This window comes from Gymnoscopelus microlampas (genome assembly GCF_963454915.1).
Source record: "Gymnoscopelus microlampas genome assembly, chromosome: 21".
Classification (NCBI taxonomy): domain Eukaryota; kingdom Metazoa; phylum Chordata; class Actinopteri; order Myctophiformes; family Myctophidae; genus Gymnoscopelus; species Gymnoscopelus microlampas.
Genome location: NC_139958.1, coordinates 5,809,421 through 5,833,779, shown reverse-complemented (window position 1 = coordinate 5,833,779; position 24,359 = coordinate 5,809,421). Strand labels below are relative to the sequence as shown.

General features: G+C 42.4%; 1 protein-coding gene across 2 annotated transcripts in view; it reads right to left on the bottom strand.

Moving 5' to 3' along the window:
* LOC311038164 (fibroblast growth factor receptor 1-A-like) overlaps positions 1 to 24,101 on the bottom strand; it is a 38,308-nt gene extending 14,207 nt beyond the window's left edge. The window contains exons 1-6 of one of the 2 annotated variants that reach the window (XM_084047531.1): positions 23,842 to 24,101; positions 11,630 to 11,774; positions 4,729 to 4,833; positions 2,997 to 3,169; positions 966 to 1,089; positions 505 to 695 (exon numbers count right to left, since the gene is read on the bottom strand). In XM_084047531.1, the coding sequence (XP_083903657.1) occupies positions 505 to 695; positions 966 to 1,089; positions 2,997 to 3,169; positions 4,729 to 4,833; positions 11,630 to 11,753 (717 nt within the window). In that variant the 5' untranslated portion in view covers positions 11,754 to 11,774; positions 23,842 to 24,101. The remainder of the gene's footprint in view (positions 1 to 504; positions 696 to 965; positions 1,090 to 2,996; positions 3,170 to 4,728; positions 4,834 to 11,629; positions 11,775 to 23,841) is intronic. The other variant, XM_084047532.1, reaches the window with a different exon arrangement.
* Positions 24,102 to 24,359: the final 258 nt, after the last annotated feature.

Sequence of the window (24,359 nt, the reverse complement as noted above, 5' to 3'; positions counted from 1 at the left end):
AAACAGATGCTGTTTACCTAGTATCCTATGGCTTCAATGTGCAGATTGTTATTTTGATAATAAATATTGTCTTGGCAGATGCCTAGGTTCTAGGTCTACCTGGGATCCTAGCAGTGTTGTATTGGTGATTTTGTTAGTGGTGGGACGCTATTTTAAAGACGTCATACGCACGTCGCTTAACACCTACACTACAGGTCACACAATGGACAATTGATATGCATCTAGGCTCATTCCTATGTTAATTCATGCTGGTGTGACACCCGGCAGTCCGGAACCTTTGTACACTTTGTTGAGGTGTGAATTAAGGGTTGTTTTAAATCAATGCGTGCACCTGCTCCTTCTCAAAAAAGGGGTTGCACGGCGTGTTACTGACTCCCAAGACCAATGCATCCCTGGATCCTAGTTCCTTGAGGCACACTGTCTCTCTGCATTCGACAGTATGTGTATGCGATTAAGTAAGTCAGGAAGTAGTAACTCGCTCTGCCTAGATTGTCAATTGTATACCTTTAGAACACGAACATAGGGGACTCTGTCTGGCCCCTCCCTGCTGCCGTTGACCCTGATGTGTTTGAGCCACTGGATGTGGGGCTGGGGGTCGCTGAACACCCGACACACAAACTCCACATCGCTGCCCAACGCCGCAGTCTGGTTGGCTGGGAGGCCGGCCTGGAGGATGGGCCTGTGTGGAGAGCGCTCTGTATGCATGGGGGACAAAAAAAATCCATCAACTGATTCATTCTGAAGATAATAACCTGCAAATGTGTCATTGCTATCGGGCAGAAAACTTGTATGTCCACATTTCAGCTTCTTGTTTTTTTTGTAAATGAATGCTCCAATGCTCCATTATTGGAATCCAGGTTCTTATTTTTTTCTATTTCCTGAAAAGTAACAGTTTTGAACATACAAGGTTTCTGCCAGACAGTACAGTATGGTTTACAAGCCTTTAGAAACATGTCCATGCTTACCGACCACATCCAGCAGGTAGGTGTGCTTGAGGCTGCCGTATTGGTTCTGCACCACACACGTATAGTTGCCTTTATCAGACGGAACCACTGACTCCATGATCAGAGTCCACATGTGCTCTCTGATCTGTGGAACATAGAACAGCAACTAAATGACCTGATCTGTGGAACATAGAACAGGAACTAAATTATCTGATCTGTGGAACATAGAACAGGAACTAAATGACCTGATCTGTGGAACATAGAACAGCAACTAAATGCCAAAGGATCAGTGAAATCAGTTAGTTGGAAGTGATGTGTTTTTTTCTTAAGTACGTGAACCCTATAGCGTTCCTATTCTAGGGGCAAACATTCGGTGGAAAATAACAGATCTACAAGCTCATGTCATGTCGGCTACTTTCAGCAAAGAGATTTGGTGTAGAGGGAAACGTTAAAGCTCTATATTGTGATAGTAATCATTGCTATAGAGTGTTTGTTCAGTAACAGTGTTACTGTAAATAGCTCTATATTCTGATACTGTAGTACTCTTTGCTACAATAGGGTGTTTGTTCAGTAACAGTGTTACAGTAAATAGCTCTATATTGTGATAGTAATCATTGCTATAGAGTGTTTGTTCAGTAACAGTGTTAAATAGCTCTATATTGTGATAGTAATCATTGCTATAGAGTGTTTATTCAGTAACAGTGTTAAACAGCTCTATATTGTGATAGTAATCATTGCTAGAGTGTTTGTTCAGTAACAGTTAAATAGCTCTATATTCTGATAGTAATCATTGCTAGAGTGTTTGTTCAGTAACAGTTAACAGCTCTATATTCTGATAGTAATCATTGCTAGTGTTTGTTCAGTAACAGTTAAATAGCTCTATATTCTCATAGTAATCATTGCTATAGAGTGTTTGTTCAGTAACAGTGTTAAACAGCTCTATATTCTGATAGTAATCATTGCTAGAGTGTTTGTTCAGTAACAGTGTTAAATAGCTCTATATTCTGATAGTAATCATTGCTAGAGTGTTTGTTCAGTAACAGGGGTCTCAACGTCTCTCCAGCTCTTTCATAAACAGAAAATACATTTTCAGTTCAGGATACCAATTTGATCCAATCAGGAGAGAGAACCCACACAGATGAATCAATTGTGACCCCTCAAGTTGTTGTTGGAGTATTTGTTGAAGTATTTTCCACATATTTATCCATCCTAACTATTAGGAGCAGTGGGTGCTACTGTATTAATACAGCACGCAGGGAGCAGTTAAGGGGTTAAGTGTGTTGCTCAGGGGCACGTTGACACAGACTGGGTGGAACCGGTGACCTTCTGGTTCCCAGACAGCCTCTCCACCCACTCAGCTACGTCAGCTCCCCCTCCCTCCCTCATCATTAATAATCAGCTGAAATGTTACAGCGTTCCAGTTTTATCTGCTTTTGTTTTGGTTTCATGACTTCCAATTTCAACTTGTTTATCATGTACGCTGTATGAGTTCTCTCTCCCGATACGATAGGATGAAACTGGTATCCCGGCCCGAAATGTTATTTTCTGTTTACTAACAAGGGGGAGAGGTGAGAGCCCTGTTACTGAACAAAAACTCTAAACTCTATAGAGCAGGGGTCTTCAACGTTTTCAGGCCAAGGACCCCCTAGCTGAGAGAGAGATGAAGCAGGGACCCCCTCCATATTGTATAAAAGTGTGTTTCAGATAAACTTTTGCTGCTCTTTTTTCCCCTCTACAACTATAACTCTTTGCCAAAAATAGCCGATCTACAACCTCACAACGCCTCGCTGCGAGGCGTTGTGAGGTTGTAGATCGGCTATTTTTGGCTGAAGTTCTCCTCAGATGCTAGGGTTCAAGTGGTATGTTTAAAAGAGAAAATCATATCACAAAGATTTGGCGGACCCCCTGTAGTAACTTTGAGGACCCCCTAGGGGTCCCGGACCCCCTGTTGAAGACCCCTGCTCTATAGCAACGATTACACCAGAGGTGTACATAGGAAATCATAATTGTATTTTCACTGCCTTGTTTTTTCTATTAAGCAAAATAAAGCACCTTGAATCCTCCGATCCGCTGGTCCTTCCTGAACTCCTTGCCGTTCTTGTACCAGTGCAGAGAGGGACTGGGGTTCCCGGTGGCCTGGCAGCGGAACTTCACCGTCCTGCTGGCGGGCACGGCGTGCAGCCGCTTCTCCATCCTGTCTGGCATGATCCACTGAGGAGCCAGCGCTGAAACAACATGAGTCCTCATTACCATTAATATTATTATATTCAGTTGTTTTTATTGATTTTTCTTTTTAACAACAACATATACCACAGGACTACCTCACAGTACATTAACAATACACTAAATAAAATAGAATAAGACACAAAAGACAGAGGGGAAAACAAATGACATAATCTTATACTTGGGGAACTCCTGGCGGATCTGGACAGATGTTCGATTTCAGTTGCTGTAGCTGTAGGGGGTGCTCAGGGGGTCGGCGACCCCTTAGCTCTGGCGCTATGGGGGCTGGGGGCTCACGCGTGCTCCACATGCACGTGCGAGCACGCACCGTCAGCGGCGGTCTTTAACACCTTAAAGTTTAAACAACAGCCTCTCAAGGTTCGCGCCGTCAGTGGCGAGCCGTTCTCAATAGGCTCTACCTGGCTGCTTTGCATAACATTAGGCTACTCGAGAAAAGCCATGGACTTGAATTGAATTCCTCTCACAATGAGAGACAACAGTCTCTGCACTGCAGAGTGTGAAGGGGATCGCTTAGCAGAGGTCCAGTTCTCTGAGTACAAGTTGTCTGATTATTTTAAGTACTTATGTGTGGGTGAGTCTATGTAAAGGGCTTTTATATAAAACTAAAAGGAAAATAAAATAATTAATTAATTGAAACAAAAATAAAAACAACAAATTAACAATGCAGCTAAATAATAAGAGATATAATTACATTAAAAATCACATGTTGAATACAGTATTTCAACTAGCACTGAGCTGATCGGCTATGTGCACATGCGTGCACGTGCGCGGGCACGTGCCGTCAGAAAATAGAGCCCCCCCTAGCTCAAAAATCCACAGCTCATCCCTGCACAGGAATGCATTTATGTCATATTTACGATTTACGATGTCGATTTAAGCTCTGACATTTAAGTGAAATGTAGCCTGGTATTACCTGATTGATACTGTGGCGTTCGCACATTTTTTGCTAGCCCGGGACACATATAGTTACTTGCCATACAGAAATTGTCCATCTGGTGATTCACCGTCCTATGTCTCAGTTTCTCCAGCAGCCAGGAACTTCAGATCAAAATAATTGAAAAGTGTCTTACAAACCTTGTAAAAACATCTTGGCCCTGGTAGAACATTTGAGCTTCTCAAGTTTTAAATGTGCCATCACATCTCCGCCCCAGCATCGATGTGATGGAGAAATGGCTGATTTCCAACTGAACACAATAAGGCGTCGAGCCAATAAAGAGGAGAAGGCTAATAGCATCAGATTGAGCGACAAATACTGTCATTTCACAGAGTCCTGATTACAATCATTGATGTTTTTTTCTCACACATACATGAACCACTTAAACCCTCGCTTAGACTTGGTAAACTGGACCTGAGCTGGCTCTGTACGTGGACCTCTTTGTCTTTGGACCGACTACACCAAAAACATTGCCGATCTACAAGCTCACAACCCGCTGCATCGCAACATCTTGCGAGCTTGTAGATCGGCTGTTTTGGGTGCGTGACACAGTGATGTATAAATCAGGCAGAAGAGAAAAGGCTCATTAGAGTTGACAGTTCTTACGCTGCAGTTTCTCGTTGCTCGTTGAGAACTCGTTTGACAGTTTGTTTTCCTCTGAGGATGACTCATCGTCATCATCTTCATCTTCAGATGATTTAACAGCATCGGCTGGAAAAAAAGAGACATACGTTATGTTCAAAAAGCTGACCTTAATAACTGTGTTTAGAGTTAGCGTGCTTTGCGTATGTACGCACAACAGGCAAGTTGATTGATGCAGCTGATTCTAAACGTCGGGAACGGGTACCATCAGGGGTTCAAATGGACCCTTACGGGTCTGTAAAGGTGACTCTCCACCAAACAGACTACTTAAGACTGCAACAGACTGGTAATCTTTTGGAAAAAGTTGGCATTTAGTTCAGCATAAGCAGTCGGCCGATGTGCACATTGTTGTGCTAATGCGTTAGAGCTGGCAGGCTGGCCAGTGGTGCCAGTGTCTGCTTATTATAAGCGACTTTGGGCTTCATAGTTGCTGGTTGCTTTTGTTTGGCCTTGTTTCTGAAGTGTAGTTGCTTATTTGGGCTTGCTTTCAAGATTCTTTTTGAAAATAGCTGATATAATAGGGTTCAAGTGGTGAAACTGGTCACTTCTTTAGACCCGGTCCCTTGTTTCACTCACAGAATCTGGCAACACCAAAGCCAGCTCGGACCAAACCTTTACCCCCCTCTCTCCCGCCTCTTCACTACCCCACGGATCTACCAGTCGGCCCAAAGACTGAACATGCTTGGTTTCTCATCGTCGGGTCGATAGAGGTCCCGACTCGACGGAACGACACTATCCGACAACAAGTTGTCGGCAGCAGACGTTTTCCAACGCCTCCCGCCGCCGAGTCGGGACTAAACCGGTGCGGTGGAGAGCTGCCTTAAGTCTGAGAGTGTACAGATGGAACCAAATGAACCCTTAATTTGTACACTCTGAGAGTTACATTAACAATGAAGATTTGCAACAGTTTGCAAAAAAATACAGAGGTACAATAAAGTTATACACAAAAAGCCCTGAGGCCTTGCTTGGTTCCTGTGTATTCAATTCATCAAGACATATAAAACATACAATACAATACTGTACAAGAAATCATCAATACCAGGAGCAGTAAAAGTACATTTACAGGAAAACAGTGGGGGGTCATTTCTTTTGGCAAGCTAGAAGACTTTTCTAGGTCCGGTTGTAAATTGCAGTCAGGTGCTCTTTTATGGCGGTTAAATCTACCGTATGTTATGGATAAAGGCCTATACCTGGGTTGGGGGAGGGGGGGGGGGTGTGCTATGATGTCTGTGTGAGGCCTGGATACTGTATGAGTGATGTGAACATGTGTATAAGTTAACCGTTATGTCCATAACTAAGCTGTTTGTAGAATTTGGGAATGTCAAATCATCCTGAGCTGGAAATGAACAGTGGTGGAAAGTAACAGTACATTGACTTAAGTACTTTGCTTGAGTATTTCCAATTTCCAATACTTTTACTTCTACTCCACTACATCTCAGAGGCAAATATTGTGCTTTTACTCCACTACAATTATTTGACAACTTTAGTTACTAGTTACTTTGTAGATTTTGATTATTATTACAAAACAGGCGTTCAGCCCTATATACATTTCGGCCATTTGAAAATAGCCGATCTACAAGCTCACAATGCGATGCATTGTGAGCTTGTAGATCTGCTATTTTCAAAAGATATTTATACATTGGAAACTTGAAATGGGACATTCTGCACAATGAGTACTTTTACTTTTGGTACTTTCAGTACATTTTGATGCCAATACTTTTGTACTTTTACTCAAGCAAATTTTGAATTCCGGACGTTTACTTGTAACAGTGTATTTCTAGATTGCAGTATTGATACTTTTACTTAAGTAAAACATTTGAGTACTTTTTCAACAGCAGTGTCTCCTCTCTACAAGGGGAACAATGAAAAAAAAAAAGCGTAGGGACATCTGGTAGGCATTGTGTCAAATTCCACTACTGCTACTTCTGTTGGGTACGTTTATAGAGGGACCAGCCAGTCACAGCCACTGCTATAGTATTAGGTGGGTTTTTAGGAATGTACTATTTTACACTAGTAGTGAGGTCCAGGACACTTCCTTCCTGTTCTTAACGACAAAAAGGCTTAAGTTCAGTCACACAAAACCAAAAGAGAGGCGAGAGCTTTGAGTTCAAGAGCCCCGAACTTCGTTGTGCGACTATAGGGTTGTCACCATTACAAATCGTCACCTTTCTAAACTAATGGCCTAAGTCATTTTTTGAGGAAAATTATATTTTTGCCCAAGTCAGCTCCTCATGACACTGGCCACCTCTGGTAAAATCGCCCATCCCCTAATTGAAAAGGATCATGCTGTTCCCTCCCCTTTTAGTATAATGGCCTAACTCCCTAGTGTGACTTAGGCAAAAAAAAAATGTTTTGGCCTAAGTCACATGGTTTTGTGACTGTGGCCAAATTATTTACTGATTTAGCCCATTTTGTAACATTTTTTTGGCCTAAGTCAGATTTCATTATTTAAACCTATTTAAATCTCTTGTGTTACCATAACTGACAGACAGTGTTATTTCTATTTAAATAGTCATAATTTGTTATAAACGTTTTGGGTGAAATGATTAAGAAATATCATACAGTTTTGTTTTGGATCAGTTTTTTATTTTTCCTGAAAAACTTTTAAAAAATGACATAGGCCATTAGTTTAGCAAGGCGACGAAATTTAAGTTGACCATTAATTGACACTCAAATAATGACATTAAGGATTTAATTGTGTGTTTGGCACTGAACATTGGAACATATGAATACAAAATACATTTCTGTTTGCCTTTTAGGCTTCGTAATCAAAATTGCACAGGCCAGATATGACAAATAACTTAAAATATAAAGACATTATTTACATATTCAATAATTTTGTACATTTGAAAATAGCTGAAATAGCTGATCTACAAGCTGATAGCTTATAGCTGATCTACTGCACAAGCTTACAACGCGTCACAAAGTGATGCGTTGTAAGCTTGTAGATCGATTATGCAAAAAATAATTGTGATTATCTCAAATAATTGCAATTAGACGATTATGTAATAAGTGACAGGCCTATGTGCGACCGATAGCTTGTAGCTAATAGCTTGTAGTTGTATATTTTTTATATCCACTGTGTTTGACCATTTTGGAGGGAAAATAATATATTCTTAATCACCATCACACAGTGGCGTGCACAGACATTTTGAGGGGCAGGTGCTCAAGTAAATTATACTTTTTTTTGTTTACTTGGTCTGCTCTTTTTTCCCTCTACACCTATACCTCTTTGCCAAAAACAGCCGATCTACAAGCCCACAACGCCTCGCAGCGCGAGGCGTTGTGGGCTTGTAGATCTGCTATTTTTGGCTAAAGTTCTCCTCAGAAAAGGGATGCTAGGTTTCAAGTGGTTATGGTAAAAAGAAAAATCATATCACATAAAGAATTGGCGGACCCCCTGTAGTAACTCTGAGGACCCCCTAGGGGTCCCGGACCCCCTGTTGAAGACCCCTGCTGTAAACTGGAAAAAAAAACGTTTTTTTTAGCACCACCTAGAGTCTATCTGTGCACGTCCCTGCCATCACATATAAAGTTGTCTAGCCTTAATAATCCCATCATGAGGACGAGTGATAATGATGCTTGGAAGGTTCACATGAACAGGAGGACCATTATACAAAGCATCATATTTGGAAAAGAAAAAAGTTCATCTAAGTATAAGGAACATTGTGTACTCATGCCCAAAAATAGGGACGGCAGGTTGAACGTGGTTTAACGTTGATTTGACCATAACAAAAACATCGACCACCTCCACTTGAAACGAGCAGAGCCGAGCGAGGTGGGAAACTCAAAGCAGATGTTGTTGTTTACGGTTAAGAGAGAGAGAGAGAGAGAGAGAGAGAGAGAGAGAGAGAGAGAGAGCGGCGGAAAAACAGTTACATTTGATGTGTTATGGACCGGGAGAAAAACAGGAATTTATGGAGTCAAAAACAACAGTATCGCATGTACTACACAGCTGGGTTCCAGATGTCTGGGACAAAGAGAAAGAAGAAAGAAAAAAAAAACACACACACACATCCAGGCACGGGGAGTTTATGAGCATGTGCAGACACACAGTCACTCTGAGGGAAAGTGAGGCAGACGGACAGAGAGAGAGAGAGAGAGAGAGAGAGAGAGGGGGGGGGGGGGGGGGGGGGGTAGGTGGGGGGAGAATAGGAAGTCGAATGCTTTCTGAAAAGAGTTTCTTGTATTTTTTTGGCGGAGCTGATTACCCACAAGCAGTCTGGCCAGCACTAACACCCTGCTCAATAATTCTCCGTCTCTCTTCCTGTGTCTGGACAGCACTGCTGGGAAAAGTACCCACATTTTTGGACTTAAGTAAACGTATAGCAATACCTTCTTCTTCCCCTGGATTTGAACTCGGTTTCCTGCGCAAGTGCTGATTTATTTTTTATTTTTTTTACCATTGAGCTAATAGAGCATGCCTGCTTGCTCGTGTCAGATCCTGTGTCTAGGTGAGACATGACCTTTGACATGATCTAAATGTCTCGATAGAAGAGCATCGGCTGGCTGGTGGACCGTCCCGCCGGCCGGTGGGCGGACGGACCTCTGACCTCTGTCTAACGTCAATGTGTCGTCATGGCATCAGCAAACAAATCAGTCAGCTCAGATCTCCATATATGGACATATCAGTCAGATCTGTGGTGCGATGTAGGTGTGAGGTGCCGCATACTCGCATAGCGGCCCGAACTGTAGATACCTCTATTTAGAAAACTCTAGTTATCTAAATGATGATCTAAATGAGTTATCTAATAGATTTAGATAACTCTAGTTATCTAAATCTGCAAAGTAACAAAAGCTGTCAAACGAATTTAGCGGAATAGAGGATATGCGTGTGACATCATCATCAAACCCGGAAGTTATGCAGGAATGCCTACTGAGTGTCAAAAAAATAATTTCTGGCCTTGACAGCCCATGCATCCAAACAGAAAAGTCATATCTGATTGCATTAAACAACATTAAACAATGTTAAACTCACTTTGCATGTTGCTTTACCACTCGATGTGCCATTCACTTTAAGCATGCGCATATCCTCTATTAAAAGTACATTTGCACCTGAGATGTAGTGGGCTAGAAGTATAAAGTATCAAAAAAACTGAAATACTCAAATAAAGTATTATGTACCTTAAAATTGTACTTAAGTACAGTACTTGAGTAAATGTATAGTTACTGCCAGAGAGGCAACAGACCATAGCCAATGAACCATGGGAGCCAAATGCTAGTTTCACAATGAAAAATCCCTCAGTATTCCCAGACACCACAAGACCAAAATCTGCCAAAACTTAAAATACAAATTTCTTATTACAGAGATATTTTCTCATAGGAATGTTTTTAGAAGCTTTGGTAAGACATGGCATCCTACAACTTGAAGTTGCCTCAAAGCAAGATTTCTTTAAAGGCCATAACATAACCACAGCACATAGGCTACAAAGCGGCTAATATAGCAATGTGATGACTTTTAACACTAAACTACTGACATACTTATAAACACATCAAAGTGTACAGTTCTGGGATTCCCAAACAGGCGAAGGTCCAAAGTAAAAACAGATGATGTGGGAGACCACTGTAAAACGCAGACTTTTTATACCTTTTTATACTTTTTCTTGCCATACAGTATGATCACATGAAAGGCTTTAGCACTTAAAGCCTATATACTTAGTTGACTGGGGCCGCCCAGGGGTCTATACCAGGCCCCCTTCCTTTTTCCCTTCTACACAAAATGCCTTTCACGAAAATAGCACATGTACAAGCTCACAACGTCACGTGTCACGTCGCGACACATTGTGAGCTGGTAGATCTGCCATATTTTTGCCAAATGTTTGTCCCAGAACAGGCTCACTGGCTTTCATGTGGGCTCTCTAACCAGCTATGCCATTCAGCTATACTGGACGGCAGTGGCTCAGGTGTAAAGTGGCAGGTACAGCGGTCGGATGGCAACTGCGAGGTTCCCATAGTTCGATCCCGGGCTCCCCCAGAGTTAGTGTCGAAGTGCCCTTGAGCAAGACGCTGAACCCCTAATTGCTCCCGATGAGCAGGTTGGTGCCTTGCATGGTTTCCTCCGCTGTCGGTGTGTGAATGTGTGTGTGAATGGGTGAATGTAATGCACAATCTATGTACAGTAAAGCGCTTTGGATGGGTGCAGTACGTTAGTCCGACAGCGCATTCCTCCGACAGCGCAGCGCTCCGACGTTTCCAATACTAAACCCGAACCAAACCCGCACCCTAACCCTAACCGCACGTGGATGCGACATAGTCGGAGAAAAGGTCTGTCGGATTAACGCATGCCTCCCGCTTTGGATAAAGGCGCTATATAAATGCACCATTTACCATTATGCTGCCTCCAATTACAATGGTTCTGCTTAACCCATTAAGACCTGAGACCGAATCTACAAAATGTCTTCTAAATCCTATTTCTTTTTTTAAAAAAAAACCTATGTTGCTGTCATGTTGTGGTTCTCAAACTTTTTCATGTCAAGGACCCAAATGATATGTATTTGGCCGCGGAACCCCATCTCAAAATATGTTGTTCCAGGGGACCGCCAGAAGCAACGATTTGAGTTACAAATGTTCGCTTTAAAAATATATACATTCAAAGATTTTGCACACATTTTCTCGATTTTTGAATAGCCAAATTGTAAAATAATGCTTTTTAGCTCAAATGAAAAAGTGACACAGATGCGTCCCAGGTCTAAATGGGTTGAAACTGGTAGAAGCGCAAGCCGGTTCGCGGAAGGTTCCGTGAAAGCACCAAGGTTCCAATAATCTAGAACGGAACCAGTTCTATATAACCAAAGTTATTTTGGGTGTAAAAGGGGAGTGATGTCACAGTGATGTCACAGTGATGTCACAGTGCGGTTGTCCTTACCCGTGCCGGAGACGTCGGTGTGCGGTCTGGACTGACCCACAGGTGACTGGACCAGCAGTACCAACAGGAGCCACACGAGCAGCAGGGGGCAGCAGAGAGACACAGAGGACATTCTGGAACACATTACCTCACCACGATGACTCGTCTAGGAAGTTGTGGGAACAAAACACAACACAACACACACACACACACACACACACACACACACACACACACACACACACACACACACACACACACACACACACACACACACACACACACACACACACACACACACACACACACACACACACACACACACACACACACACGGGAGGGTGTTATTTAAAAAAACCACAATCAAATATATCAAGAGAACCTATTAACCATGCACTTAAAGGGATAGTTCACACCCAAAATGACTTTTATTCTACCGATTACTCACCCCGTGGAGATTTGTTTAGTTTTTGTCGCATTCCTAAGCCAATAATTTGATGCCCAGCAGTGGTTCATGTTTCCTATACCGGAACCGCTGCCGGGCATCAAATTATTGGCTTAGGAATGCGACCAAAAACTATCCATGAATTGAAGTCTCCATGGGGTGAGTAATCGATAGATGGGGTGAACTACTCCTTTAAGCCTGATTTATACTTTGTTTTGTCAAACAGAAATAGCAAAAAATATCTCCGAGCTTGTATATGGGCTATTTTCACTATTTGAACAATATTGAAAGTGAAAGTGGTGAAGTCTTGTCTGTGGTCGGATCCCATTGGAACACATGGTTATTTTTACATTTCCTGAAAAGTAAACGTTTTGGATAAATAATGTATGTATACATAATAACGCCCACAGGGGAAATAGAGCCCTTCTAAGAAACAGAGCCAGACTGGTGGTGCTGGGGTGGTGGTGGTGGTGCTGGGGTGGTGGGAGCAAACAAGTGCATACCAACCTTCAGCGACACGGACAGAGAGAGGAAGAACAGTGAATGAGGTGAGCTTAAATAGACCGCCAGATTGGTAAACTGCTGGACACATCACATAATACACCCACATAGTGACGCACGTGCAAGTAAACCTCTCTCCAGTGAACTGAACTGGCAGGCTACGTATCATAATTATGATGACGTATATGTCTTTTGAAGTTGGAATCCTTATCCAGGGGTCTTCAATGTTTTTCAGCCCTTAGCTGAAAGGTAGATGAAGCAGGGACCCCCTACTTCAATCATATATATTGTATAAAATTGTGCAGTATAGATTAAACTTTTTCATAGATTTCATAGACTTGTTTGACAGCACTAGCATCAGTGTTGTGTGTAGCTCAGTGTTGGATTCATACTAATGTGAATTTTCATTCACATCTAACCACCCTTTTGCTTGTAGATCGGCTATTTTCAGCGAATATGGATGCTAGGGTTCAAGTGGTTAATGTAAAAAAAAAACTTCTGAGGGCCCCCTAGGGGTCCTCAGAAGTTGAAGACCCCTGCTGTAATCCGCAACTTTTCTGAGACCAAATTTCTACCGTCTCATCCAAGAGACAATCCCCGCTTGGCCAGGGGGGAGATATTACCCCCCCCCCACACACACACACCCACCTCAGCAAATCCAACCCTGCTGTTAGTGTCAAAAATAACACACCTGTGATATTCACCACAAAATCACACACACACACACACGCACGCACGCGAGCGCGCGCACACGCACACACACACACACACACACACACACACACACACACACACACACACACACACACACACACACACACACACACACACACACACACACACACACACACACACACACCTCCTTATTGACCACGGTGCAGAACACCATTTGCTGTCTGCGTAGTGCCTATACCTCCATTGACGGTGTGAAAACGCAACTCACTATAAACAATACATTATGGTAGGGGTTTAAATAGCTACACCACAGTGGTTCTCACTTTAAGAAGCTCTGAGTCTGAGCCACACCAGCGGCTCACAACCGCCTCGCATTGTGAGCTTGTAGATCGCCTCTTTCTTACATTTGTTGACAATTTTGGCCAATGTTTGATCCGTTTTTATAGTATAGCTTGTTGATTACTTTTGATGCAGTGATGGTATTTTTTTCTTTCTTTCTTTCATTTTTTTGTAGGTATTAAAAAGGTCTTAAAAGTCCTTAAATTGTCACTACACTGTCATATGGGGACACCCCCAAAGTCTCTTTGGAAATAGCCGGTCTACATGCTCACAACGTGTGTGTGTGTGTGTGTGTGTGTGTGTGTGTGTGTGTGTGTGTGTGTGTGTGTGTGTGTGTGTGTGTGTGTGCGTGCGTGTGTGTTTGCCAGGAGCTAATCTCACAAACCGCTAGACCGATCAGTGTGAATGTTTTGTGCACACTGCTAGTAGGCCAGAATAGTTCCTACGTTATTTTTCACATATGTGATAGTCTGAAATATTTCACTTTAATTTGATAACATGTGGCATCATGAGGGGCCAGGGGGTAGAGGGGTGTTATGTTCCCACACAAAAAGTGTCTGCCACAATACAAAAATACACTACATCAGGATTTCTCAAAGAGGGTGCTGTGGCACCCTAGGGTGCCGTGACTCAATTAAGTCCATGGGTGCTGCAGCATACTATGCTAATATTTGGAATTCAACAATATCACTTCAGTTTAGCCACTTTGGCCCCCTATAGTTAAACAGACCTGAGTTGCACTGTACTTGATGTGTTCTTTTTCTCGATCTACAGTACACCAAATGTCTTTGCCAAAAATAGCCGATCTACAAGCTTACAAGCAGGGCCGTGGGAAGACGTTTTAGGTTAAGGGTGCTGTATGCGCACGCATACAATAGTAGATCTACAAGCTCATGAATAGCCAAAGAGATCTAAAATGACACAGATGCGTTCCCGGAGTGAATGCGTTATTGGAGAGACGTCCAAGGCATCCCAGGTCTACAAAATGAATCCTTGTTTCCCTCATTTGTGTCCTTTCTTGCGCCCATCCCAGGACATACAGTATGGAGGAAAACGACGCGAGGAGAGAGGAAACAAGGACATGTCTAGAGAAGTGGCACATCATTAGTAACTGTGAAGCAACGTCTGTTTGTGATTACGCCACAGCTGAGCCCCAGCCCCCATGTTCATGGTTTAAACACATAATAAACCCTCTGCTCATTTGATGGCTATGAAAAAAACACAGCTTTAATTAACCCTTTAAAACAGGGAAAGCATCTGTGTCATTTTAGATTTTAGCTATATATAGTAACCTATGTTTTTTTGGTTTAGAAGTGTGGTTCTCAAAAATAGCAGATATACAAGCTCACAGTGTGTCACTTCATGACGCTCTGCTATTGATGAACATCTTTGAAAAATCTTGAAAGTGTTTGAAAATGTTTGAATAATTTAGATGTTTTTTTTTTAACACAAATCTTCTCTTCTGGGGGTCCCTGGCACAAAACATTTTGAGATGGGGTCCGCGGCCAAATACATATCAATTAGGGGGTCCTTGGCACGAAAACGTTTGAGAACTACTGATTTAGAAGGCATTTGTAGAATCGGCCTCAGGTCTAAATGAGTTCATTAAAGTTTTACATCGGCATCCGCTGTGACGCTGTTGTACGTCGTTCACACGTAACACACACGTACACACGTAACACACACGTAACACACACACACGTACACACGTAACACACACGTACACACGTAACACAACATTGTCATCATGATACTCAGCTTGGAAAGTCTTCCTGGAAGGAGACACTCATGTTTCCTGGCTCAAACTCATACTCTGGAAAAAGTACTAAAATGTTTTACCTAAGTACAACTATCAATACTGCAATGTAGAAATACTCTGTTACAAGTAAAAGTCAGGAATTCTAAATTGACTAAATTGACTAAATTGACTAAATTGACTACATTTACTTAAAGTACTAAAAGTAGAAAGTACTCATTATGCAGAATGTCCCGTTTCACAAGTTTTCAAACGTATAAAATGTACAAAGATCTTTTGGAAATAGCCGATCTACAAGCTCACAATGCGTCACATCATTGGTACAGTACTTGAATAAATGGACTTAGTTACTTTAAACCACCGCTTGCACTGTAGCTCCTCTGAGATGCCTCCTAAATCCTCACTTCCTCGCGGAACTTCCGGTTCAAGTGAGGATAGAGGGAGCGAGGAAACATCAGGCAAGAAACTTAAGAATTCAGCCCAAAACTGTGTGCTCTCTGTGAGCCCAGAGGAGACACGGTGATGAACTGTCAATGACATATCCAGATGCCAAGAGGAAAGACCAGGCCAGTGGAAGTTGGCTGCATGAACAGAACCACCACAGTGAGAGAGATCTGATTTGGACTTTCCCAAATGCAGTGGTGGAAAAAGCACTAAACATTTTTACTCGAGTAAAAGTACCAATACGGCAATGTAGAAATACTTTGTTACAAGTAAAAGTCCGTAATTAAAAATGTACTCGATTAGAAGTACCACAGTATTGGTATCAAAATGTACTTAAAGTACCACAAGTAGAAAGTACTCATTATGCAGAATGTCCCATTTCACACGTTTCCAAATGTATAAAATGTATAAAGATCCTTTGAAAATAGCCGATCTACAAGCATATACACCTGAACACAGTTTCTCCTAACACCTGAACACAGTTCCACCCTGACAGAGCAAAAATAACAAATTAGGCAAATTAATTGTATCAATGTATAGCACCCATTTTATAGCGTGGGCGAATTAGAAGAAAACGAGCGCTCCTTCTTCAATCTGACTGATTTCCACTAGTTGCTGGTTCATCGGATCTTGAGGTCATGAGAGAGGTCACAGAGAACAGGCTATGGGCAGCAGGGGAACCTCTGTCAAAACACAGGAGCAGAAAACCGAGCGCATGCTGGAGATGGCAGGATGAGCCATGGCACAGCAAGGCCAAGAAAACTTTATCCAGCATCAGTATCTACTATACCTATAGTTTATAGACAAATCAACAGAGCCCAGTGGTGTCATACTCTTGCTGCGGTGTGCATTCTGACACTGCAGTTGTGATTGCACCAGGGGAGCGCTCTGTGGATTTGTCTATATCCAGATAACGATCAGAAGGAGGGCATGTATTCGTCATGTAGTAGCCCATAAACACAATGATGCCCCCGACAAACCGTATTTAAAACCTATGCACCGACAACAAACAAGAAATAAAATGAAACACAATCAAATTAGTCTATGAATCAAAGCACGAGCAGACAAGTCGAGGCACAGGTCACTTATTAATCCTATTAGTAGGCTAACTTCAAACTTCAAACACATCATCAAATTGTCATCCATATACAGAACACACTAACACAGTGATCGCACCACATTAGCAATGAAAAACAACAAAAACCTGTGTCTCCACAGCGGTAGTGAATGAATGAGTGACAATTCCAGCACCTTGGACACTGGACAGCTCCTAACACCTGAACACCTCAACTACAATAAAACAGAGATATCTGGATGTTTTATTTATTCATTTCACCCACCATTAATAGATTTGAAGGTGCCGCATCTGAAAACCATTCATTTTGGCACAATTGCACTCGCTGTGAAGCGCGCTCTCTCTCGCTGGACGGCATCAAAACAAATCCGACTCTGCACTAGTTGTAGGCCCTGTATTAGCCTGTATTTTAAACCTACTGTAGGAATTCATATGGAAATGCATGTATTTATAATATTTATAAATATTATATTTAACAAAAAAGGGAAGAGACCAAGGCACTCTTGTGGACAAATGTAATAGTCTGGTTAGTATATTTAACAATTTGTAAAACATTAAAATGTTGGTGGGGTACCGGCCAATCTGGATTGGGGGGGGGGGGGACTAAGTCCATTCTCATCAATAACATCTCTAGGCTCGGTCCCTCACTCTCCGACTCTGTGGCTGAGACCCTCATTCACACATTTGTTACCTCTGGTCTGGACCACTGCAATGGAGTCCTGTTTGGGCTCCCAAACAAGTACTGTACCTCTACAGGCTCCAGTTTGTCTAAAATTCAGCTGCCAGAGTTCTCACCCTCACCAAGCCTTGGCAGCACATCACCCCCCAGCCGTGAACAACTGCACTGGCTTCCTGTTCCGCATCTATTACTCCTTCTCACCTACATAATGTCAAAACGCCCTAGATCCACAGTAGCTCTCAGGCCTCCTCCATAAACATACAGTACTCTGTCACTGAACCTGCGGTCCACAGACTTGGACCTCCTCTCTATTCCCCAAAACAAGCAAGTGAACCTTAGGGGACAGAGCCTTCAGTGTGGCAGCCCCCACTCTGTGGAACTCTCCCCCCTAATGGAGATTCACCATGCTCCAACACTGGACTCTTGTCGTAATGGACTTTTAACCACTTTAGCCCTATTTTATACATGGGCTATTTGAAAATAGCCGATCTACAAGCTCACAACGCGTCGCATCGCGACGCGTTGTGGGCTTGTAGATCTGCTATTTTCAAATATTTAGTACTTTTACTTTTGGTACTTTAAGTACATTTTGATACCAACACTTTTGTAGTTTTACTCAAGTAAATTTTGAATTCTGGACTTTTCCTTGTAACAGAGTATTTTTATATTGCAGTATTTGTACTTTACTTAAGTAAAGAATTTGAGTACTTTTTCCACCACTGTTACTGGAACTGGTTCTTCTATTTGGAAGCAGCAGCAACACCACAGTGAGCTCCATTGAAAGCAGTGAATTCCAGTGTTGACCCACCAGCTCACACGTGTGGGTGTGAGTTAATTGTCCGAGCTATGCAGAACCTCCGCACTGACTTCACTGGCATTCTCACCAGCTCAGTCTCTGGAGGGCTGATGTCAGGGATATTGCGTAAATCATGAACTGTGACGAGAACACACTGTAGTGTACGAGTTCATTACAGTGCTGTATTATACTCTTGGTCTCCTGAGAGAGTGACTAATCACAGTTCAGATGGAGTACAATAGTGCAGTGGTAGAAGTACTACTCACATGTTTTACTTGAGTAAAAGTATCAATACCGTAATGCAGTAAATAGTCATTTACGTCAAGTAAAAGTTTGGTATTCAAAATTTACTTGAGTAAATGTACAAAATATTGGCGTCAAAGTATACTTAAAGTAGGCCTACCCAAAGTAAAAGTACTCATTGCGCAGAATGTCCCATTTCACAAGTTTGTATAAAATGTACAAAGATCCCAGATCTACAAGCTCACAACGCGTCGCAAAGCATTTACTTTTACATTTAAGGTTGCCAATCTAACCACTTTCAGGCGTCCTTCAGTGTTGCCAAGTCTGCTTGTTATTATAAGTGATTTTAGGCTTGTTTTTTCTGTGAAAGTCGTTTGTAAATGTAGTTTTGTTGTGAGTTTCTGAGATTGTCTATTTTCAAATAGCAGATGTACATAGGGTTCAAGTGGTAAAATGGGTCGCTTATTTTGGGCTTGTTTTCCTAGACATGGCCACTTGTTTCTCTCGCAAAACCTGGCAACACTCCCTAGTATGATGGGTGTCACACTAGCTAGTCTTGCCGCGTAACACTGTTGTACGACAAAGTATACGATAAGTCAGGCTTTAAGTGGTTCAAGTGTACATTTAGATGCATTGATGTAACATTACAACCATGTACTCAGTCGTTTACACAACCACAGCTCTGCCTGAAATACGTTTGTAAATCAGTCATTTAGTGAATGATGATAAACTCTCCATGACACTGCAAGGAATGTACATGTGTCATGATCCGTCTCCGTCTAGTCATGTCTTGTCTGTCAAGTTGTTTTCTTTTTCCGATAGTGGAGAGAGAGACAGGAAAGACGGAGAGAGAGATAGAGAGAGAGAGAGAGTAGGAGAGTGGCATGCATGCAGCACATGGATTCCATACATTCTGAATCAGTTTAACATGTACAGTAACTGGAGCTTTCTGAGGTCTCTACGCCAATCACATGACGATCAAAACATTTTGGACTGTCCATTATCGCCGCTCTCTTTCCATCACTCTGTTCCCAATTACACATAGCTACAACTCTAACCTGTTTACATACCAGCATCTTCACATTGTCTTCATTCTACCCTCATGTGTACGTTGCTCTCATGCTGTTCCTACGCCTGGATGTTTCCCCCTGCCTCCCTGCATCACCGACTGTATTTATAATAAGCCTATTCCTCCTGTGTGTCACTGAATCTGCTTGATCTGCACCGGCTCTGACTTTGTCGCCTGCGTTTGGGTGCTTCCAATATTGTTTCTGCTGCCCCTCTCTTCACCAGGTGTAATAGTACAATCTAGCCCATATGGAGCCAACGAGACAATGTCGATAAAACACTTGAACCATAATAGCGTCCCTATTCTGGGGGGCAAACTTTCTGCAAAAATAGCAGGACATTCGGCAAAAATGTCGAGAGCCGATGAGCTCACAACGCACAAAGCCTGTACATGTGCTGGCTACAGTATATGCTCTGCAAAGACATTTAAGTGTGGAGCGAAAACAGCAGGGGACCTAGTATGGAGCCCTGGGGGTCTGTGTGTGTTTCAGGTGTTTGACCAGTGCCCATGTACCTGTCAAACTACTTACAAAAGAGTGAAAAACTCCCACGACCACAACACCAGAGGGAGCTCCACTGAGCTCTTTTCCCCCCAGATTTTGCAAACTGTTAATAAAGTATTCAATCAATCAATCAATCAATCAAATGACACCGTTCAGGGCCTGGTGGTGAACACAGAGCTGAATAGTGTTTTTGACAGCAAATCATCTTGATTTAGTTTTAGTCATAGAAGTCTTTTGAATCAAATTCCTTTTAGTTTTAGTCACATTTTAGTCGCTTGAAATGTTTTACTGTTAGTCTAGTTTTAGTCGACTAAATCTACAGTTGATTTAGTTGACTAAAATGTATGTTGGCGGTGCCTTGAATGGCGTCGTAATGGCTGATTTTACACTTGGCTGCATGCTGAAAATAGCCGATCTACAAGCTCACAACGCGTCGCGCTGCGACGCATTGTGAGCTTGCAGATCTGCTATTTTCAGAGTGCAATACCAGAGTGCAACCAGTTCTACTGGATCTCTTCTCCACTAGTCCCTCACTGACATTTTAGTCTAGTTTTTATTTGTTGACGAAATTGTCAATATATTTGGTCTTAGTTTGAGTCACCATAGCTTAGTTTTTATTTAGTTTTCGTCAGTGAAGAAAGGTATAGTCAACGGACATTTTTCGTCATAGTTTTAGTCGACGAAAATCAACACTGGAGCTGAAGAAAGCAGCTCTGAAAGCGTCACTAAAGGAGATCTACTGCTGGCCCGACCCATGATCCAGATCCAGATGTACTGACTCAGTGGTTCACAGCCTCGTAGCTGGATCAGGGCCCACTTGAAAAGCTTGAAAGTGTTTTTTTTTGCGGCCCACCCAGCTGACCACACAACTATAGTTAACAGGGTTAGTTGTGGCCAACTAACCCTGGGGGGGGGGGGGGGGGGGGGGATGTACTGTACCTGGCTTTTTGCTTTTGCTGCCCCCCCAACCCTGAGGAATGCACTCCACAATACTCTCAGAGAGAAGCCCTCACTTTTCAAACCTTCAAAACCACTTTCAAAACCAACCTCAAAAGGGCTGTCCCCATGCAATAACTGCACCCACCCTGTCTCACCATTCCACTGTTTTTATTGATTTTATTCCATAGGCATAGCCATTTCTTAATGCAGGGGTCTTCAACAGGGGGTCCAGGACCCCTAGGTGGTCCTCAGAGCTACTATAGGGGGTCCGCCAAATCTTTGTGTGATAGGATTTTTTTTGTTTTACATTAACCACTTGAACCCTAGAATTCCTTTTCTGAGGGGAACATTAGCCGAAAATAGCCGATCTACAAGCTCTCAACGCCTCGCGCTGCGAGGCGTTGAGAGCTTGTAGATCGGCTATTTTTTGCAAAGAGGCTATAGGTGTAGAGGGAAAAAAGAGCAGACTAAGTAAAAAAAAAAACTTTAATCTGAAACTCAATTTTATACAATATAGAGTAGGGGGTCCCTGCTTCATCTCTCTCTCAGCTAAGGGGTCCTTGGCCTGAAAACGTTGAAGACCCCTGTCTTAGTGTATAAAGTGTCTTTGGGTTCAAAGCACTATATACATTTTAGATATTATTATTATTATGATTAATATAGCAGAGTAGCTCAGCCTGAAGCCCATATTGCCATATGGGGGGTCCGTCTTGACGTAAGCGTTAGATTGGGAAACCCAGGGTTTCAATCTCCCCAGTCCTGTTCCTATAGATTTAGATAGATTTCCCATAATATGTCAAACCCTCAATGTTTCCTGGGCCGCTAGCCCTCAGTTTCATCAGACTGCTATAGCTCTTCCAGGTCCCCTCAGTTTTTTTTCCTCCAGAACGTACCGCCCCTTCAATTGACCCCAAATTTGGGGGGCCTCCAAAGTCTAAAGAACGCAGAGCCAACAGTGATTTCACTTCAGCCCCATAGGGAGCGTGACAAATGAACAAAGATTGTTGCTATGCGGAAACGATGATTTGTTTTACCAAATTAGGCACTATACACGGTCTCTGTAATCATTGTGACAATGAGTGTCAAACTCACTTCCATCCATCTGCCTGTAATTGTCTTCAACGATATGTAGGAAATGTATAGAAAGGTTATTGGACAAAATGCAGGAGAACTGTACAGTAATAACAATAGGAATTCCAGCAGATACAGTTTGCCTGCTTCACAGATGAACCCTAATTCAGGGTTCTTCAACAGGGGGTTCCGGGACCCCTAGGGGGTCCTCAGAGTTACTACAGGGGGTCCACCAAATCTTAGTGATATGATTTTTTAGTTTTACCTTAATCCCTATTCTGTGGACAACTTTAGCCAAAAATAGCCGATCTACAAGCTCGTAGATCTGCTATTTTTGGCAGAGAGGGGTTTGGTGTAGAGAGGGAAAAAAAGAGCAGACCAAGTAAACAAAAAAAGTTGAATCGGAAACACAATTTTACACAAAATAGAGGGGGTCCCTGCTTCATCGCTCTCTCAGCTAGGGGGTCCTTGGCCTGAAGACGTTGAAGACCCCTGGCCTAATTAGTAAAAGGAGAAACAAGGAAAACACAGGAAAGCCATTTTGTGTGTGAGTGAAACTCCACCTGACATAAACCAGGGTCCACAATGAAACTGGATAACAATAACCTACAGCAGGGTCTTCAACGTTTTTCAGGCCAAAGGACCCCTTAGCTGAGAGAGAGATGCAGCAGGGACCCCCCACTACATATTGCATAAAATTGTGTTGCAGATTTCATAGATAGCTTCATAGACTTGTTCGACAGCACTGTCATCAAGTGGATGTCGGATTCATCTTAGTGTGTACTTTCAGACATTTCATTTAACCACTTAAACCCTCAATGTGAGCTTGTAGATCTACAATTCTTTACTTAGGTTCTCCTCAGAATAGGGATGCTATGGGCTTCAAGTGGTTAAAGTAAAACAAATAGGCCTACATATCTTATAACAAAGATTTGGTGCCCCCCCTCCCGTAGGGACTCTGAGGACTCCGTAGGGGTCCTGGACCCCCTGTTGAAGACACTTGACCTAGAGCAATATGGTTCTTAAGGGTCCGTGAGGGGGTTCCCGGGGGTCCCCAGTAAAATGAGAATAATTTCAAAATGAGATTATTCTTTTTTGTTTTAGCCAATAGCAGTTTCCCCAATGAGCCTTAATGTACCAATTTGAGGGTGAAAACATTTATATTAAATTGTTTGAGAACTGACCCTACAGACCTGACTGACATGGCCTACTGTAGCTATAATGCTGCCAATGTCAGAACCACAGACAGACTACTGACTGAAGGCACAGTCTGTTAGGGCCTACCAACTTTATACTGCTGGGTGTAACCTGCAATAAGTAGGCTATCAAATCCTCTTAAAATTATGTTAAAGCTACAATAGACTTCTGCAGTTTAAGATTCAATCTTGACTCGACTTTAACACTTTCCACATAATCCACTGTATTGGCCAAAGTAAACATATTCTAGGTCAGCTGTTGCCTTTGCTCATCTGTAAAATAAATCTATTAAATGTTTTCACCTGTAGGAGTCTCTCAGTATTCGTTCCTACAGTCTGCCTCACCACCAGCAGCAGAACTGTGGGTTCCTTTGCTTCTAAACATATTCTATTATACGGTCTTGATAATTGTGCAAACCAAAGAATTGGGCCCTTCTTACAACGTGCAACGAAAGAAATGTCTTCAAAATGAATCATGTCACAGCTCTAGGCTGCAGTCTTACCTGAAATCCTGAATCAATGTCTTTTATCCGACCAAGGCATCGCCTTTTAATACTGTCTGTCTGCAGGCAGCAGCTAGAAATATAAAGTCATTTGTTGTAGATAGTTATGTGTCCCAAGATACTGTCTCCTCTTCCAGCCATAAAGTTACATTAGGTTGTAACTAGCCTACTGTAGCAGATCACAGGGTCACTTCAGTCCAAAGCGCGTCCACTTCAAAGTAACAAGAAATGTGAGAATGGCAACAATGTATCCATATTGTGTCAATGAGCCTGTGTGTCTGTAAAGTAACGGATCTCCTCCTACACTCTGCTTCATACAGCACAGTGCGTCTCTACAGTGTTGCCAGATATTGTGTGAGAAATAAGCAACCAGGTCTAGGAAAACAGGCCCAAAAGAGGAGACTTTAACCTATTAAAGTCTACTCTTAAGTGTTAGGAAATACAATTAAAAGTAGTGTTTTTGAAAATAGCCAATCTACTGCAAGCCCACAATGATCTGTTATTTTCAAAAAATCTTG